Source organism: Psammomys obesus, unplaced genomic scaffold, assembly GCF_907164565.1.
Source record: "Psammomys obesus unplaced genomic scaffold, mPsaObe1.curated_primary_1811, whole genome shotgun sequence".
In the NCBI taxonomy this organism is placed as follows: domain Eukaryota; kingdom Metazoa; phylum Chordata; class Mammalia; order Rodentia; family Muridae; genus Psammomys; species Psammomys obesus.
The window spans coordinates 59264571-59284083 of NW_026591086.1; the positions used below are offsets into that span (position 1 = coordinate 59264571).

Consider the following 19513-nt stretch of genomic DNA (forward strand, 5'->3'; position numbering starts at 1 on the left):
CCTGCTTCCTTCCTGGATGGATTCTTGTGGTGACATCGGGTCCCCTTCCCGTCTCCAAACCCTCCTCACGCCTGCTGAGCCACAGACATGTTCACAGGCACTCTCTGTTAGGGTGCAGACATCTTTGGAGGCCAGAACTCGCCCGGCCACACCTGGAGATCCAGAAACTGAGCCTGGGGCGGCAGCTCAATAGAGTGCTCGCCCAGCATGTCGGGGGTCCACCCCTAGCCGTTCATAAAACCATGGCCATAGCCCCAACACTTGCGAATGTGCAGGAAGGAACATCAAGAGTTCAGCTTTAACTACATAGTAAGCAGGCGGCCAGCCTGGGCTAAATGAGGCCATGTCTCAAAACCCCAAATAAATAAATAAATTATGTAGATAGGTAAGTGCTGGAAGGGACAAAGCGGAGACCACGGCCTTCCCAGTCCACGGGCGCTGTTGTGTGCCTTCTGTGCCGATGGGTATTTTAAAGGTTATGGAGTCTAACTTCCTCCGCTTAAGGAGAGGGAGCTGAGGCTGGCAGGCTGGAGCAGCGACCATTAGTTATTCTGCATTTGGCCTAAATCTGAGAGTCTCTTCCTCTCTCCCCAAGGAGCCAGACGCAGCCATCACCCTTATCAAAGGCAGCGCGGCCCGGGAGGGCGAGGGAGGGTTTTATATCTTAGCAGCAGGAGGCAGCGATGATCTCAGAGCCAAGTTCTATCTGTGCCACTGCTTGAAAACCATTTCACAGAACTTCTAATAGGCCTCTGTCTAAGTGCGCCATTCTGAAGTCTGAAAACGGTGACACCGGCCCGCTCAGCCTTTGAGACTCAACTTTGGTGAGAAAACCTCCATCCGGTCAGACAGCAAAGGAAGTAAAGAATGGACTGTGATAAAGAGCCTCTGGCTGCGTTTTCCTAATTGGCCCGCTCTTTCCCACTGGAAAGTTATTTAAATGTTAGAGCAAACAGTGAGGCTGAGAAGACATCTCAGCTGTCTTGTCCCAGAAGGTGTTTGTGGCACCAACACAAAGCGAGGACAGAGGAAGTTAATTGAGTTTTCCCCATCATTTCAGGGCCATGAGGTGGAAATAGAACTCACGTCTATCTAGGATATCTGTGTTTGTGAGCTACGCTTTCAGCAGTCCAGCCAGCGTGTAGCTCGGGGACAGTGCCCGCCTGGCTCGGAGGGCGCCCGAGCTCTCCTCCGAGCACATTATTGAAAAGGTGTTTGGCCTGTTTGGCCAGGTGAGTCTCAGATCCTGAAGCGCTCTCTAGCCTGCTCTCCTTTGCCCTGAAGACTCCCCGCCCCCAACCGCCCTCTTCCCAAGCTGTGCCCAACCCTCTGCCCTCTCAGGCACAAAAACTGCAATTATCCTCTCATATGCGTGTAGCCAAAGCTTTACGTGACTCAGGAGACTTGAGAAGTCAAAACTCAGAGGCCCCGGCCCCCGAGCGGTGTTTTTATTTTGGACGGCCATGGGGAAGTGTGACAGGAGAAAGAATGATCTAGCGTGCGGAGGCGAGGTCTGCCTGCTCAGACTCTTAGCACAAAATATTGATGTGGAATTAGAGATGGGATGAGTGTGCCGGACACCACTGCTGCCTCAGGCTCCACTTTGACCTTCAGGGGCCCAGGCTGGGGCCTCAGCGGAGGCTGGAGAGTGGAGTGGTCCTTAGTGGGTGCAGGCATGGGGGCCGGGCGCTGTGGGGGCGCCCGGCCTGCCCTGTCGGGACCACAGAGAGCGCAGAAACGCAGTCCAGCACGCGTTCCACATCCATGCTCCCACTCTGCCTGCCCACAGCTTTTCGACACTTTCAGGGCGAATGGAGGGCAGTGACAACGAAAACAAGGGCAGAGCTGGGCCCAGAGACGCTGGGTGGGCACGGCGGCGTCAGGGAAGGCCGGAGCTCCAGAGGGCAGGGTGCAGCGCCTGCCTGGGCCCGGCCTGCACCACTCCAGCTCGCGGGCGCGCCGACAAGCAAACCACAGGCCCCTCGGAAATCGGAATCAGCTCTGCCAGAGAAAACCCAAGTTTCCCCAACTCGCTCAGGAGCGCGGCGAGGGTCAGGCTGGGTCACCGCGGCCTCCGCGCGGGGACAGCGTGGAGAGAAGAGCCGCGGGGCTCTCCAGAGGAACCGGAGCACTTCGGGAGCAGGGGAGGGGCGTGGTTGGCGGGCCGGGGCGGGGCCGGCGGGGTGGGCGGGGCCGGGGCTAGGGGGCCGGGCTAAGGAGGGCGGGCGTGGCCAAGCCCGGCTAGGGCGGGGCGGAGGCGGGGCGGAGGCGGGGCGGAGGCGGGCCACCTCGGGAAGATGGCGCAGAGTGTGCTGCGGAGCGCGGTGCGCGGAGCGGCGGCGCTGCCCAGGCTGTGAGTTCAGTCCCCAGTACCCGCCGCGGGGGAAGGCGGTGGCCGGAGTGGCCCCGGGAGCCTCTGGGCACTCTAGCCTGCAGCTTCTGTGCCTCCCGCCCTTGACTTCTGCCAAGGTCGCAGCGGCTGCTGCCTCCCAGTGGGAGGGCTTTGCGTGGACCTGGCACTGGGTATACATGTTGCTGGGTTGGCAGGGCTGTCAGCGCAACACATCCGGTTCCTGTATGACAGCGGTTCCCGCATGTTTAGTCTCTGGACCTGCTTACCATCTAAGGATACTGAGGGTCTCAAAGAGCTTTTGCCTAAATCTGTTCTTGAAAAAACATTGAATTTTTGTAGGTGAAAAAACCATAATTTTATATATTCTGAAATTTTCTTTGGCTTAACAAGAGGTGACAAGTCTAATGTCAGCTTTGCAGTAAATATTTGGAATTCCAGCTCTTGGGAAGTAGAGGCAGGAGGACGTGGGTTCAAGGCTATGTTTGTCTACAGAGCAAATTTGAGGCCAGCCTGGTCTACACAGCAATACTAGTTGGTGAAAGATGGACGGACTGTCACAGAGCTCGCATGTCCTGTGGTACCCGTAATACCATTTGAAGAAGTAGTGTGTCCTGTTTGCTGTGAGGATCAGAGTCTAAGTGACCATCTCAAAATCCCAGGCAGGGAGTGAGGGCTGGAGAGACAGCTCAGCAGTGTCTTCTAAAGATCCTGAGTTCAATTCCCAGCAGCACATGGTGATTCACAACCAACTATGTCTATATCTGGACCCGATGCCCTCTTCTGGCGTGCAGGTGTACATGCAGGTAGAGCAAAATAAAGAAATAAATCTCAAAAACAAAAAACAAACAAAAACCCCTAGAGTAGTGAAGCCAAGGTTCATGATCTAGTAATTTTCACATCTCTTGTGCTCATGGTTCCTTCCGACTCATGGCAGGACCCACGTGGCTTTAGGCTCCCCACTTTCTCCATCACCTGCGGCCTTGCACCCTGCTCAAGAAATGACCCCGGAACCAGAGTGGCAGCTAAGGGAGTGTCCCAGGCCTGCCTGAAGTTCCTTTTCCCAAGTGTGAAAAGGCTGGTCTCTACGGCGTGCTCACCCCACAGTCATGGCTTCTATCTGTGACCACTGTTCCCTCCCTTCGTGTCACACTCACGTCTCTACCAGGCTGCAGCTTCACCGAGCCGGTGGTGTCACGTTAGCGCAGCCCGCTGGCGTGAGCAAGTGCACCCTGCTGGGCTGCCCTAGTTCCTCTGTCTGTTGGACTGAAGTTCAGCGTTGGGCCGGGGAGCTATGTCCAGTGGCTCCTTCCTTGTTCCTAGTGTCTGAACCATGGCTGGGCAGGCAGGGCCATGCTAGCCCTTCAGGCTTGACCCTGGTCCCAGTCCTGCAGTGTTTGCCTGAGGGCTGGACTGTTTTCTCAACCGTCTGCGGCCATGCTGCAGTCATAAAAACGGCCCCACATTCAGGAGCGAACACAACTCACCTGAAAGGCCGAGGATATAGACGGGAGTGTGAACGCCCCGCCCCACATCTGTCAGAGCGGTTAGAGCGTGAGCACCCCATGTCTGTGAGATCGGTTAGAGCATGAGCACCCTAGGTCTGTCAGAGCCGTTACAGAGCCATCTGGAGCCGTTTATCAAGCGACCCACGAGTTCTTCCGATGTCGCCTGCTCTCGTCCGTCACTGCAGGGACGTGCTAGCCCCTTCCCAGGCTTGCCTGTGGGTCACACTCCAGCAGGAAGGAGCCTGCTCCCGCTGTCCGCGTCCCAGCACGCGCACGCTGCAGCGGCGGCTCAGCTCAGCGTGTTGGGGAGGGGGCCATCCCACGCATGTTTCCTGCACCCTCGTTCCTAGAATGATCTGCTCAGCGCCCTTTTCTCCCCTCCAAGCCCTTCTGTGCATCTGTGGCAGCTGCCCTCTGCCTGCCAGGCGATTTGGCTTTTGCGTTCACTTCATTCACTGTGTGAGCATGAACGGGCGAGGGCGTGCACACGCTCAGTGAGTGTGAGGAGGCCCTCGGGCGGCCTCTGGGGTTGGTTGATTCTCTTTCTCCAGCGTGGACTCCAGCGGTGAAAGCCAGGTAGGCTGTCCGGCCCACGTAAAGTACTTTTCTTCTGACCATCTCATTCAGAATGTCCTAGAATTTGAACTGTACTGTGTGTAGTCTTTTTAGATTGTTCTTTTCAATTTAACAAAATGCATATGAAATTCGTTCGTGTCTCGTGACTTAATAACTCAAGCAATATTCGGTCCCATAGCTAAACCACAGGTGGTTCAGACAGTCTGCTATGGAAGGACTTCCGTAGCTTCCAGGTTTATGATTGCGCGTGTGCGTGTGTGTATTCGTGTGCAGGTTTGTGTGTAGATATAATCACCGAGGAGTGTGCCTGTTTATGGTGTGAGAGGATTGTGTTTAGCTTTATAAGAAACTGCCATAGCCAATGCACCACTTTATCGGTCACTGAGAGTCCTGGCGCTTCGCCAGCTCCTTCATGGCAGAGAAGTCACCTCTTCTGACAGATGGGTAACGCCCACCAGAGAAACTTGGTTTCAGTTTGCTCGCTGCGGTGGTGTTTGGGTGAGACCGGCCCCTTTGCTCTGTGCTTGCTGCTGGGTCCCAGGGGGCGGAACTGTTTGGGAAGATTGGGAGGTGTGGCCTTCTCGAGGCCTGTGTCGCCCGCCAGGCTTTTGTGAAACTTCCTGAATGCTGCTTTGCCATCTGTGTGTGTTCTTTGTAAATTTGTTCTAACTACTTTGCCAACTTCTAGGCTGGATTGTGTGTGACACTGTGAGGGAGTAAGAAATATGTTTGGTTTCTGTCCCTGTTTCCTGAACAGAGCCCTAACGCCCTCACTGGACTCTCTTGGGTGACTTGAGTGTCTGCGGCTCCTGGGCTTCGGGATTTGGCCCTTTCCAGAAAGCCCATGCTTTAAAGTGTGTCTGTCCTGTCCTGGTGAGTGTTTCTCCGATTGACACAAGATGGGGTTTTCTGAGGGAACCACAATGAGGAAATGTGTCCCTGAGCCTGGCCTGAGGGCAAGCCTGTGGGGCATTTTCTTCCCTAACGATGGGTGTGGACAGCCGGTCCTGGGTTGTTTAGGAAAGCTGCTTGAGCCATCCAGGGGAGCAGCACTCCTCCACAGCCCCAGACCCAGTTCCCGCCACCGCGGCTCCCCCAGTGTGTGGAAAGAAGGTTCCAGTCTTAGCAGTAGAAGCCCAACTGAAGCCCCAATTGAAGCCCCAACTAAAGCCCACAGTGTGCCGCCTTAGCGCTCCAGCGATGAGAGTGAACATTGAGCTGACCCCAAGTCACCAGTGAATTAATCAGTCATGTCTGTGCAAGGAAGCTTCCACCAAGTCCAAAAGGCCAGAGTTGGAGGTTTGGAGAGCCCCAGCTTGAACACTCGGCTTTCTGGAGGGAGGTGTGCTTAGAGAGGGCGGGGACGCGCCTGCCCCTCCCCCGCCCCTTCCCTCCCCCTGGCTGCTCCCTGGTATCTTTCGAACATCAGATGATCTGTTTCCCTGGGGCCTGTGAGCGGCCCTAGCAGTGTTGTTTTCGCCTGAAGTGGTAAGGGGCTGAGCCCTCCGTGTGTGTGTGTGTGTGTGTGTGTGTGTGTGTGTGTGTGTGTGTGTGTGATGCGGAGCCTTCTAGCTCCAGCTGGAAAAGGTCAGGGTTGAGTTGATGGATTCCTGGGTATGTCTGCAGGAGGATGAGCTTCCTGGGTGCGTGGGAGCCCCTCCCCACAGAAAGTCGAGTCCAGGGAGGATGTTGGGTATGGCAACAACAGCCAGTTGTTAGACGTGTACCTTAGAAATATTTTCATGCAGTCTGTGCTCTTCTTAGCATTCTCCTTAGAGTGTATCAGGGAGAACATAGTTCTGGTTTTAGTGACGCCCACGTGTCGTCTGTGAGCTTGCGGGCTCCCGTTCCCTGTCCTTTCTTTCGCTAGGTGGACAGTGCTGGTGTTAAGCTCGGGTCTGTGACGGCCTCAGCTGCTGAGAATTTTGTTGAGGAAGCCAGCCTTGCAGCTGCAGGTCTTTCTGGGCCCTCTCCCCCAGTTCGCTGCTGTTGCCTTGCGGACGCTGTGCACTCTATGACCTCCTGCCTGCTGTGCTGTGCTGTGCTGGCCCTTCTGAGCCTTTCGCTTTTCAACACAAACTTCAGAGTTATGTGTTAATGCCACAGATGAACCTGCTGGGGTCTCCTCAGTATGGCACTGGGGCCATCCAATAAGTGGGAGGAATTGACCTCTTAAGAGTCTTAAGTCTTGAGACTGGAGAGACTGCTCGGCAGTTAAGCATGGCTGCTCTTGCAGAGGACCTGGGTTCAATTCCCAGCATCTACTTATGGGCTTACAACCCAATTCCAGGAGGTCTGATGCCCTCCCTGCTCTCCTTGGGCACACACATGATTCACAGATATTCATGCAAATCATTTGTAAAAAAAAAAGTCACTGTAAAGAATGGAGACATGCCGGCCAATGAGGGCACATGCTTTTAATCCCAGCAGTTATGAGGCAGAGGCAGGAGGATCTGTGTGAGTTCAAGGCCTGCCTGGTCTGCAGAGCAACAGGGGTACACACACACACACACAAACACACACACGAACACACACGCACACAAGGTGGAGGAGACATGCATAGAGATGGGTATGTAGTTTTCTGTTTTAGTTATTTGGAATCTGGTTTACACTTGGGTTGGTAATGTGCACCCGTCAGCAGTTAGGCAGTTTTCTGTCGCCCGCCCCCGCTGAGTGGCATGCCCAGTCTCTGAGAATTGATCCAGCCTGGGTGTGGCATTTGTACAGCTCACCCTTGGTGTGTGGCTTCCTTCTCTCGGCCCGTGGCAGTCTGACTCTCGTTGTAGTGTGTGTCAGGTCGCTATCTTTCTTGGCGTCCCACGCTGCCAAGGCGTCTTCATGGTCTGTCTGCTTTTGACCTGCACTACTTGGTTCAAGGAGGTGCAGAAATGTGAGCTCTTGTTCCTCTTCCCTCTAGAGCAGGGGCCACCTAAGGGAGTGGCCGGTGAGTGACAGGAAGTCCCGGAGAGTCACACGAGCCAAGTGTGCAGTCCCTAGGGCGAGCTGCACGTGGCTAAAACATGTTTCCCATAGAGGCCTTTGAACAAGTACCAGCCGTGAGCAGACTGAAGCGGACTCACTCCTGTCCGCACACCGGGGAGGAGCAGTCTGCGTTGTGAGGACACTGAGGTCCACGACTTTGTCTTGTTTCTTGGAGTTTTTCACACGCACTCAGATTTCTCGTGACTTCCTGCACCGTGTTCTGACAGCGTAAATGTATCTGTCTGTCTTTTACTTATTTATTTATTTATTTATTTATTTATTTATTTATTTATTTATTTATTTATTTATTTATTTTTTGCTGGCCTCATGGTTTTGTGAGCGTGGTGTGTGTGGTGTGTTACAAATTCAGTAACTCATGGTTGTAATTTGTATGAGTGTATGCATTTTATTTTCGTTATTTGGTTTTGGAGAAGGTCTTACTATGTACTGCTGGCTGGCCTGGAACTCACTGTGTAGCCCAGGCTGACCCTGAATTCACAAAGACTGGCCTGCCTCTGTCTCCCGAGAGCTGGCGTGCTGCCACGCTAGGTCAGGCATGTGGGGATCTCAAAAGAGTCAGAGAGAAAGCCGGGGCAGAGCGGCCCTGTGGGGGAGGGTCCGCTGGTGTGGCTGATGAATTTTATTGTGGGGAAAAAGTTGTGACTTGTAAAACAGTACACTTTTCTGTCACAGAGAGCGGCTGTGTTGTGTTCCGCGTAGCTCGCTTGTTTTTCTCCACTTTGTTCGTGTTCTCAACAGGTTTAGGATTTTATTAGGTCATAAAGATATTATGGAGGAAATGGTGTTTGTGTTTTCATACAGGCCACTTGGGGATGAGTATAAACCGCTGCCAGTTAAGCTCGGCCAGTCTTGGGCATGTTGCTTCACGGCTTGTTGCTGTGCTTTGAGTGTGCTCCTCAGAGCTGTGCGGTGGGAACGGAATCCCCCAGCAGCGGCGCTGAGCGCAGGGAGCTTAGGCAGCAATTAGGCTGTTCTGTCCCGTGAGGGGCAGGCAGTCGAGGGTGGCTTTAAAGGTCCGGGCTGGAGTGTGGAACCCCAGCGGCAGTACCGCCCAGCGTGTGAGAAGCAGAGACTGACAGGGTGGTGCACTCTGTAACACAGCATCTGAAGGTGCTCGGGGTCAGAAGTTCACGGCCATCCTTAGCGCACAGTGAGCGCAAGGCCGTCCTGGTCGACCCGTTCTCTAGAGAGACAGCGTTGACTACATAAATGAGTAATGGTGCGTTCGGCCTCTCCTGCCCTCCTCTGTCTTTGCAAAGGCTCAGACTTAGGACCCCAGTGTGCACAGGGTGATGCTCAGGGGACCGTCGATGTAGGCCAGCCAGCACTCTTTCCTGAAGGAGCTCAGAGGGGAGGCGCTCAGCAGATGACAGCTGCTCTTCCAGGGATGTGGGCAAAGTTTCCATGCCCGTTCTTTCCTTTTTGCTTTTGAGACAAGGTCTCACTGTCCGCCTGAGACTGGCCTCTGGTTTGTGACCCTCAGGGCCGGGTGACAGGCGTGTGCATTATTCCCGTCACCAGCTGCCCATTGGAGCAGCAACACAAGAAGGGCCAAGCCAGGTAAAGGATGCTCTCGAGTGCTTCCATCAATGCTCGGCCTCAGGGCTGAGCCTCCTTCTCCCTCGGCCCCTTCCCACCCGGTTCAGAGGTGTGCTCACTTTATTATTTATTTTTATTTTGTTTTGTTCTTATTTTAGGGTAATAGTCTAACAATGACATTCAGTGACATTCTTGGCCGCTTCACGTGACGTCACACACACACACACACCTGCCAGACAGGGCTGTGCTCCTGAGCCATTGCCCCCGCCCATCTTTGACTAATTTATAGGACAGACTTTCACATTTTGCGAGTGGGCTCGTGTTTCTGGATACGGGCACAGCCACGGCTGCTCACTTAGTCTAGCCCCAAGTTTGCTTTCTTGGGAAACGCAGGGTAAGTGTCCTCGGGATCCCTGGAGGATCTTGGACACATGGACACAGGTTCAGCGCTGTGGCCTTTGCAGCCCGCTGACTCTCCAGGTGACTGGCCAGCAGGCCACAGAGGGCGGTGTGCGGGCAGGAGCCAGCGGTGGCTGTGGAGTGACTGCTGGGTACTCCAGACACAAGTTCCAACAACGACACTTCCCATCCCTCTGCCCCTCCATGTGAGCCACGTTTAATTTATTCATTTTCTAAGATCACAAGTCTTTGTTTTGTTTTTGTTTTTGAGAGTGGGCCTCGCTGTCAGCTCTGGCTGTCTGGGCCCGGGGTTAGAGGTGTGTGCCTCCATGCCCGAGAGTCCCAGTGCTCGTTTATTTGCTCGTTTATTTACCTGTGTGAGTGGGTGCACAGGCCTGACTTCTCATCAATTTGCATGTACCTGTGTGAGTGGGTGTGCACAGGCCTGATTTCCCATCGATTCCCACGTACCTGTGTGAGTGGGTGTGCAGGCGCTGCCGGCCAGGTCAGGCATAGAGGTCAGAGGACAAGCCCTCTCTTTCCCTTTACGTCTTGTCTCAGAAAACCAAGGACAAAGCACAGCAGTCCTTGTATCTGAAATGGCCCCTTTGCCTTTGGTCAGAACCTCTGTAGACCTCTTGAAAGGTTTAAATGCTGTGGAAATGTTGCCAAACACAGGTGGGTCAGGGGCAGGGGGGCCCGTGTAAAGGCATGTGGGTGTCTCTTGGCTGATTATCTAACCTCACACAGGCCTGGGGAGAAGGTTTTGATGCAAATGGAAAGTTTAGCATAGAAAAGGCGTGCCCAGCCCCCATGCCAAATGCAGCGCCTCAGTGAGACACAGGAGGGTGCTCCAGCAGCGGCGATGATGGATTCCACAGCCGTGGGGGCTCACAAAAAAAGCTTACCGCTTTTCTTAGGTAAGGCCGTGTTTCTGCTCGTTCTTTAAGACAGACGGGAGACACATGTCCACATGCCCTATGAATGGCTTACAAGTCGATAGTAGACTTCATCGCCCTGTGCTCTGTACCCATGACCCCCTCTCGCTGCTCCAGGCTGCCGTGCTCCAGCATGGGGCATTTAGCTCCTGAGGCCAGATGTCACCAACCAGAGAGGTCTTCCCTGGCTTCCGTGTGACAGGCTCTGGAGCCCAGCAACTCCTCAGACAGCCTGACTTTTCCGACACTTCCTCTCCCAGAAGTATCAGGTGTTCGTGTCTGGGTTGCTGGGCACAAATGGGCCTGAGGTTAGGCCTGTGTCTGCTGTTGCTTTTAAAGCAGCTACAAAAGCCTGAGGTTGCACTGTCAGGAAAGGTGATACTGAGCTGCAGAGGGGCTGACATGATGGAGCTGTCCCTGGCGTGTGCAGAGGACAGATTTGCCCTCCATCACTGTAGAAACCTGGCACGGCGTCACAGGCTTGCAGTCCTAGGAACTGAGAAGGCAGAGGCAGGTGGACCTCTGTAAGGCTATGGACAAAATTAAATAAAGACAATTAGACTACGACAGATCTTATATAAAGAGGTTTATTAGGTCGAGATGGAGGGAGGGAGAGATGGGAGAGCAGAGAAAAGGGAGAGCAGGGAGAGCAGGACATGATGGGGGAAAAGAGAGAAGGGGTGCCCGATAGAGAAAGGGGAGAGGAGCAAGAGAGAAAGGACCAAAAGAGGGACCACATGTTGGTGTCCCTTTAAGGGGCAAGGTAACTATGCCTTCCAGGTGTGGCTACCTGGCTGGCGACATGATAACATCATAAGTTGCTAGGCAACCCAGAAGCAGGTTTAGTTCCAAAATCCTACCACCACCCATCATCCAACCCCACAGAGCCATCGAACCACACCGACCATGCACACTCAGCCAGGCAATCACACGCTCCTCAGCACACCCAGCCCTGCTTCTCTTTGCTCACACTCTCCCCGTCCATCTCTCAGGGCCCCTGCTGCCCTCTCCTGGCCTCCTTGGACCCCACCCTCCTCGCTGCCTCCCCTTGGGTGTACTGAGGTTCTGTGTGAGCCCTGATCCCTTCTCTGCTCACACCTCACTGACGCTCCCCATTATTCCCCAGCCCTTTCCCACCGAATTGCTTTGTTACACCCAGTGCTGTGGATCAGCACAGTCATGGCACAGTGGGGTGACCCCAGAGCACCCGGGGACGGTGCCCGGCGGGGCCTGTGTGGCCTGCGGTGGGGGTGGGGGTGAGCGGTGGTCAGCTACCACGCTGTGGCTCCACTCCTGCCTCCTCCTCGCTGCCCTGTCATCCGCACTCACTAACATCCCTGCTGGGGCTGCACTGACCCTGTCCCCGACTTCTCACGGAGCTGGGCCCGCGGATGCACAGCTTCGGGGAGCCGTCATTCTGCCCCTCACCTACAGCCCGGAGCCGGGCTTGAGTCACAGGTGTGAGCTCCCATTGCCCGGCTCCTTCACCTCCTCGCTGCCTCCTGACCACACCTGTGTGCATATCACAATAACACTTCTGGGCTGGAGAGACAGCTTGCAGGCTGAGGGCGCACACCTGGCTCACGCTGGTTCACTCCCCCACCCCTCAGGCATTCTCCCACCGCACCCTGCCAGCCCCCTCTCCCACCCCCACCTCCCACCACTCCTGAGCACGTGCCATCCCGCCTCTCCACCCTCACACCCTCACTCACTAGGTGCCACGTCACCTCCTGCCTCGTAAAGCCAGACTGTGGCCTCTGAGGCTTGCGGTGGCAGGGTTCACAGCCAGTGTTCACCTGGATGGGAAGACACCAAATGCTGGCTGTGGCCTCTGCTCACGAGAAGAGGCTGAAGGGAGGCTGAAGGTTAGGGGCACTCACTGGCTGCTCTTCCAGAGGCCCCAGGTTCAGTTCCCAGCACACCCACACGGTGCTCACAACCACCTCTAACTCCAGAGAATCTGATGCCCTCTTCTGGCCTCTGAGTACCATGCGCCTGGCATGCATGTGTTACACAGACAGACATGCAGGCAAAATACCCGCACACATAAAATCGGTAAACAACACTGGTTTCTTTAGGGGTTGTTTAAGGGGAAAATAGCAACAAAATGTTGACCCACAGAAGGAAACCAGAGCCCTACGTAAAGCTCCATGGTGGGGAAGCTCCTCCCCGACTTCCCCCGGCGATTCTGCCTCACTCAAAGGTCTGTCCTGAGGTAGGAAGTGTGCACCTTTTCGTTATAGTGCTTCCTCCCTACGCGCCGAAACAGCACCTGGCACAGAGTGTGGCACATACGGGCGCTGGTACAGCACCTCCTTATAGGGAGCAGAAGGCAAAATTCCTTCCTCGTTATCCGTCAGACATGAGAGGGCGCAAAGGCAAAGTCCTCTGTGGATGAGAGTGGGTGTGTTTCCTAGATTGCGGATTTGTCTAAACATTCCCTGTACTTTGAGATGTCAAATCTCAAGTTTCGTTCTTGGCTTGGGCTCTGGCACACAGGCTAGGGCCGTTTTCAGATTCCACAATCTTCATCTTTTTGTCAGAAAGTTTTCTGAAGAATAAACCAGAGAGAGGCCTGTGCTCACTGTGTTGTTGATGTGTGTGCTTGAGCGTGCTTGTGTGGAGATGGCACAGGAGGCACGGCCAGCCCCAGGTGCCTTCTCTTCCCCTGGCCAGTGTGACCCAGCGGACCGAGGAGCCTCCTTGCCACTGTCACCAGCCTTCTGTTTGTTTCGGAATTCTCTCCCGGGCAGGCAGGGCCCACATGTCCAGGGAGAACATTAGCTGTGGGAATGCGCCGGGCTAGAATGCAGGACGCTCCAGGCCCTGTCAGCACAGCTGAAGACAGTGGCCTTTCGGTGGACATTGTGCGAGCCAGCTGGGAGCGGTGGTCACGTTCAGCTTGAGATTGCCTTTTTAAATGTGTGTTCACATGTGTGCCCACGTGGGCATGTATGTGGTGGCCCAATCTCTCATTGGTCTGGAGCTCACTAATTAGGCTAACCCGTGCTGGCTGGCAAGCCCCCGGGCTCTGCCTCTTTTCACCTCCCACGTGCCGAGATTGGTGTGTGCCACCACCTGCGGCATTTTACGTGGGGCCTCACACGTGCAAGGCAAGCACCTTCCATTTGTCTGCAGTTCTGGTGTGGGGTGCAGTATGGGTACTCCCGTGGCTGTCCATCCAGCTGTGGATCCAGTTGTGGCTGTGGCAGAGGCCTGTGCATGCTCATGTGTGTGGGTGTGTGCGTGGGTGGCTCCTCGGCCTGCTAGGTCCCCAAGTGGACACTGAGGACAGGCAGCTACTGGGACACGGCTGCTCGCGCTCAGGGTTGGGGGCCGGGGCTGCTGACCAGCCTGCCTCTGAGGTCGCCAGCAGCCGGGACCAGCAGGATTAGCAGCTCTTAGGGCACAGACACCTCGGGTGTTAAAATTCGGGCGCAGGCATCGGCCACGAAGGCTCGGGAAGTGGAAGCCGCGCTGTTGACACAGGTGCACGGTACTAATGAGTCCCCTGCTTGGGGAGGAATTAGTGAAAATGCTAATATTTCCAGGATTATTGTTAATGAGGGATAAGAAACGGATCTTTTCATCTTCACAACCATATGGCTTCCTGCTTGATGTGGTTTTCTCTCAACACAATTTTTAAACTTGTTGGTTTTTTAGTTTTCTAAGGACAACACTGTCCTCTGCAGAACTAATCGCTGGCTTTATTGTGCAGGAAAATTCAGATGGTATCTTCTTTCTGGAGCAGTTTGTCACCAAACAATTCTCTAACGTCAGCAGAAGAACTGTTGTTTCTTTATTATCCAGGCACCATTCACAACCGTCTGAGGGAAAGTGAAGCCAGGTTCTCCTAGGCCTGGAGGCGGCGGCTCCTGGAGAAGGAGGAGGAGGAGGAGGAAGAGGAGAAAGAGGAGGAGAAGGAGAAAGAGGAGAAGGAGAAGAAGGTGGAGGAGGAGGAAGAGGAGAAGATGAAGGAGGAGGAGGAGAAGGTGGAGGAGGAGGAAGAAGAGGAGGAGGAGGAAGAGGAGAAGGAAGAGAAGGAGGAGGAAGAGGAGAAGGAGGAGGAGAAGAAGGAGGAGGAGGAGCAGAAGGAGAAGGAAGGAGGAGGAGCAGAAGGAGGAGGAGAAGGAGGAGGAAGAGGAGAAGGAGGAGGAAGAGGAGAAGGAGGAGAAAGAGGAGAAGGAGGAGGAAAAGGAGAAGGAGAAGAAGGAAGAGGAGAAGGAGGAGGAGGAGAAGAAGGAAGGGGAGAAGGAGGAGGAAGAGAAGCAGGAGGAGGAGGAGAAGGAAGAGGACGAGGATCGGGTGCAGACCCTCTGGGGGCCACAGGATCTCGCTTGGTCCATGATGGGTTCAAGTGAGGGGTGGGCTCTGCTCTTTTTGTTTGGTTGCTTGTGAGACAGGTGCGTGTGCATTTGGCACACATGTGGAGCCAGGACCGCCCTGGACGGTTCTTCCTCACCGTCTTGTATTGTTCCTGCCTCTCTGCACACTCCTCTCTGCACACATGTCTGGAGTGTGCACACGGCTTCCGGATGGTTCCCCCTGACTCCTGTCTCACAGCAGGAGCTCAGGGCGTGCAGCCGGGCACTCTTCTGTGTGTTCCGGGAATCTGGACTCAGGCGGTTACTCAGGCTTGCTGAGCAAGCGCTGCACCGGCTGTCTGCCTCCCCAGCCCTGACGCACTCCCCAGAACCTTATCCAAGGTGCCCGAGAACTCCTGGGCACCCGCCAGCCTCAGTCCCAGGTTTGTGTCGCCACTCCGGGTTGGTGTGTGTCCCGAGTGTGGTGTGAAGAGGCTGGCTGTCACTGCCACTCCTGTCACCGTCGTGTCTCGGTCTCCGAGCAGCTCTGGCCTGTAGGTCTTCGCTGCCTGGCTGCTCTCAGAGCTTGTGTAGCAGGGAGGCCTGGCTGCTCCTCCTGGAGGACCTGGGTTCGGTCCCCAGCCCCTCCTGGCAGCCCACAGCAAGATGGAACAGTCCCAGGGAATCTGATGCCCTCTTCTGGCCTTAGTGGGCACCACAATCGTGTGTGCACAGACACACACGTAGGCCGAACACTCACACACGTGAAAATACATTATTTTTTAATTTTGGAGGAGCGAGCTCACTCTCTGTACAGTCCAGGTTCTTGGGCCAGATTTGACACGCCGAGTTCTGATGTTCCTCCCCGGCCCACCCAGGCCTGTCAGGTGTCAGGCTGACAGCTGAGGTTAGATGAGGACAAGCTCAGCGTGCCGTGGGGTTTCACGGCATCTGGATGTCCTCTCAGGAGCCGCTATCGAAGGCTGACGGAGAGCTGTGCTCCCGGGAGAGGAGCTAGGACAGGGCATGGCAGGGTGTGGCCCCGGGCAGTCTTCATAGCGAAATGGGTGTCGGGGAGGCCGGTGTGGTGCGCTGCTCTGTCCCTGCCCAGAGCATCGAGAGGCCACACAAGGAAGGGTGGGCTGGCCTGGCTCACGTTTGAGGGGCCATCACAGGACCCTCCGCTGCGGCCCGAAGGCCTGGCGAGGGCCTGGGTGGGATGGCGCTGTGCCCTCAGTTACCCAGCAGTCCAGGCTGCCCGGAGGTGTTTCAGCTCGCCGTCTGTGTTCATGGCTCGTCATGGTGTCCCATGGCGGCTCAGTCTCCTGCTTCTCGCCTGTTCACAGCCTGGGGGTCCGGGATGCCGTTCAGTGCAAAAAAGCCACTGGTTCCAGCGCCTCAACCCTTGGTGCTTGGGAAAAGCCGAGTGAGCCAGCAGGGGCCAGGACTGTGTGCTCCCGGGCCCGAGCGCTCACTTCGGTGAGCCGGCTCCTGAGCTTGCGGCTCTCAGCTGATGCTTGCACACTTAGTGTCCTCCATCTGCAGTTAATTTGTTAAGAGACCTTAATTAGAAACTTCAAACAGCTTAACTGTCAATCACCAGCGCAGCGCAGCTCTGGGGTCCCAGCGTTCCGCCGGTGCTGGTCATCGAGTCCCAGGGGACGTAATTTAAGCCAGATGGCGGTCCTGGCTGCAGCCACAAGGGCCTCTAGTGTGTGTGCTGACCAGCCGGGCCCTGTGGCCCATCGGCCAGAATGACCAACCAGCTAGGACAGGCGACCTTCCATCACCGTTTATGGTGGGCGCTGCTTCCACGTGGAGAAGGCCCGAAGCTTCGCTGTGCATAAAAAGTGCATGGAGCTCTCGGTAAGTGCGCTATTTCTGTGTTGATACTGCGCTTCTCAGAGGGAAAGCGACCGTGGGGTTGGGAGTGTGCGATGGATTTTTTAATCATAGGCTGGCAGGCACTAACAAACTTGGAACTCACAGATGTTGGCTTCTTGCCACGTTCTCTTTTCTCTGTTCTTCCTTTTGTCTCTTTTCAAAACGTGTTGAAAGGGTTAAGTGTGGCAGCAAGTCCTGCCTGAACAGAAAGCAAAGCAGGAGCTGCAGACTAACTGAGCCCCGCCTTCCCTCTGCCAAAGTTAGTGGGTGTTACATCCTTAGTCGTTTGTGCCGCAAAGTAAATAATTTTTGGCAGCTGGGTGACTTTTCACCACTTCGAAGTTTATGACTAATGGTGCTAGAAGTTCTGTGGTCATAAAAAGGAAAACTGTGTGGGAGAGTTTTAAGTTGTGTTTTGAAGGCTTAAGAAGACACATATTAAGAAATACACACAAAGTCACTTATGTGGAATTTTATTTGAATTTGGAATTTTTAAAACTAGTTAAAATCTGTCATACTTACCTGTGTTTTGTTGTATTTTTGCAACAGGATTTCTCTGTGTAACTCTGGCCATCCTGAAACTTACTATGTAGACCAGGCTGGCCTCAAAGTCAGAGATCCCTCTCCCTCAGAGTACTGGGATTAACGGTGTGTGCCACCCCACCTGGCCCCTGAGCTGTTTTTCATATATTTTGTCATTTAAAAATTAATTTCTAGTTTTAAAAGATATTGAGAAAATAAATATTTGTCATTTCTTAGGAACAAGATGTTACCTTAAAAGTGCATGTGTGTGCAAGAGAGAGCTCGTGAGTCTGCAGTGTGGCGCGCACCATGCGTGTGTGTGTGGAGGTCAGAGTGTGGCTCCCGGGATGGACTCAGCTGGCCGGGCTGCTGGCGCCTCCACTGGCTGAGCCCGTGGGGCCTGTCAGCTGCTTTCGAAAGCTGAAAACTTATCTTTACTTTGTATGATTTCGAGGTTTCCTTTTGGCAAACAAAGTCTGCTGGTGATTGGCTCTGGCCAGAAACGGCTCTCCTAGCCAACAGCCGGACACACCCACGCTCGGTGCTCACGTACGTTCTGGTGGCCAGCGTCTTAAAGGCTTCTTGAAGGCGTTTTCTTTTGAAAGCAGCTCACCGGCACGGCATTTGGTGTGCTGTGTGTTGTTAAGACTTGATATAAATGTACACATATTAAAACACGAATTTTACGGAGCCACTGGGGCCTTTTTCCTTGTGTGGTTCCCATGATTGCCCCTGTGCCTCATGGCACTCCCTGGGCTGCGAGCCCAGGCACAAAGACGCTTTATGTGGTGGGAATGCGCAGCTTAGCATGTTCTTCTAATTACTTCAGATCGAGGGCCAGCTGAGAGCCAGCCATCTGTTTGTATTCAGGTGGGGACCCAGAGGCCGGTGGCTCCAGCCAGAGCGTTGGGAAGTGAGTTCAAATCCCCCCCCCCCCCCCCAGAGAGAACCTGATGACTTATTCCTGGTGGCCCTGAGCCACACATGAATCCCTGTTCTTACCAACCTGTGGGGAGTCGGGAATCCCAAATACCAAGTGGAAAAGCTTCTTCCAGAAGAAGCCGAGCCCAGGGCAGGGAAGACACGGCCTCATCCTTCCCGGGTTCGTCACGTGGGAAGTTGCAGCAGGGCGGCCATGAAGTCTCGGGGCTCATTTACGTGACCCCCAAGCAGCCTGGGAAGTAAGGGCTTGTAGCCGATCACACTTTAGGACACTGGACAACCGTCTGGAGGACCAGCGGGAAGGCAAGGCGGGATTCTGGACTGTAGGTGCTGGACAGAAGCCCCTTGTGACACAGTTCTGAGTCTGAGGTTATCAGACTCACAAATGCACCTCAGAGCACGGCGGCACAGTGCAGTTTTTCACTGCTTGTTGTGACAGTGTGGTTCTGATCCCGACTCTGGGTGTGGGTGTGCTGGCCAGCACAGACGCTGAGTCACTGTGGCGGTTTTCTGAGTTGACAAGAGGCTCTGTCACAGCGACTGTGAGTGTCCTAGACAGTAAGGTTCTGAGTGTGGAAGCAGCAGCTAGCGCACACCTCTGCTGTGTGGGAGCAGAGCCTGGGGCGGGTGTGCAGGCACGCTCTCAGAGCTGGGGAGGGGGCAGTACCATTCACGTGGCAGTGGGCTCCCTGAGGTGGGACAGGACACAGGCTAGCCTGTGCAGCTAGCAAAAGAACCAGTTCCAGGCCTGTAAACCCCAGAGTGGGTCTTAGTGTTTTCTAATTAAAAAGAATTTAAGTTACAGTTCTTTCTCTGTAGTGTGTGAGCGCGTGCCTATGCACAGGCAGTCTGAGGACAGCCGACAGGTGCTTCTCTCCCTCTACCATGTAGGAAGCTCCCAGGAATCGAACCTTACCCGCTGAGCCTCTTGTCAGCCCCCAAAATGGTTCTTTAACTGAAACCATGCAGAAAACCAGGTGAGAATTCAGGGCTGCCTCTGTGCAAAGCTCTCTAAGGGGTGTTCAAATCTCAGTGCCCCGGCCCCACTGTCTGTCTGGCCTCCTCTCGGGACGGGGTGGGGGAGCTGGCCAGCCATCCGGCCTCCCCTCGAGGCCCCTGTGTGGGGAGCCCTGTTCTCCCCTTCGCCTGTGACCAGGGGCTCCACTGCTGTCCTTTCCAGCCTGTGGGGCCTCCTGTGGGGCTCAAAGGCCTTGCCCAGACAGGCGTTGGCTGTCCTTCCTCTCCAGGTCTGATTCTTTCCACAGCACACGGGGGAGATGGTGAAGTCTGCATCAGGACGTGTGGGTGTGCGTGTGCGAATGTGCGTATATGTGTGTGTATGTGTGTATTTGTGTGTGTATATGTGTGTGTGTTTGTATGTATGTGTGTATTTGTGTATGTGTGTCTCTGTGTGTATTTGTGTTTTTATGTGTGTGTGTCTGTATGTGTATTTGTATATGTATGTGTGTGTCTGTATGTGTGTAATTGTGTATATGTTAGTGTGTATGTGTCTGCCCATATGTACATATTTGTGTGTGTGTGTGTGTG

At 54.6% G+C, this 19513-nt stretch overlaps 1 protein-coding gene across 2 annotated transcripts in view; it reads left to right on the forward strand.

Moving 5' to 3' along the window:
- The first annotated feature begins 2279 nt into the window (after positions 1–2279).
- The window catches only part of Clybl (citramalyl-CoA lyase), a 146481-nt gene continuing 129247 nt past the window's right edge, over positions 2280–19513 (forward strand). For both annotated transcript variants that reach the window (XM_055609701.1, XM_055609702.1), the window contains exon 1: positions 2280–2353. In XM_055609701.1, coding sequence (XP_055465676.1) covers positions 2298–2353 — 56 coding nt within the window. In that variant the 5' untranslated portion in view covers positions 2280–2297. The remainder of the gene's footprint in view (positions 2354–19513) is intronic.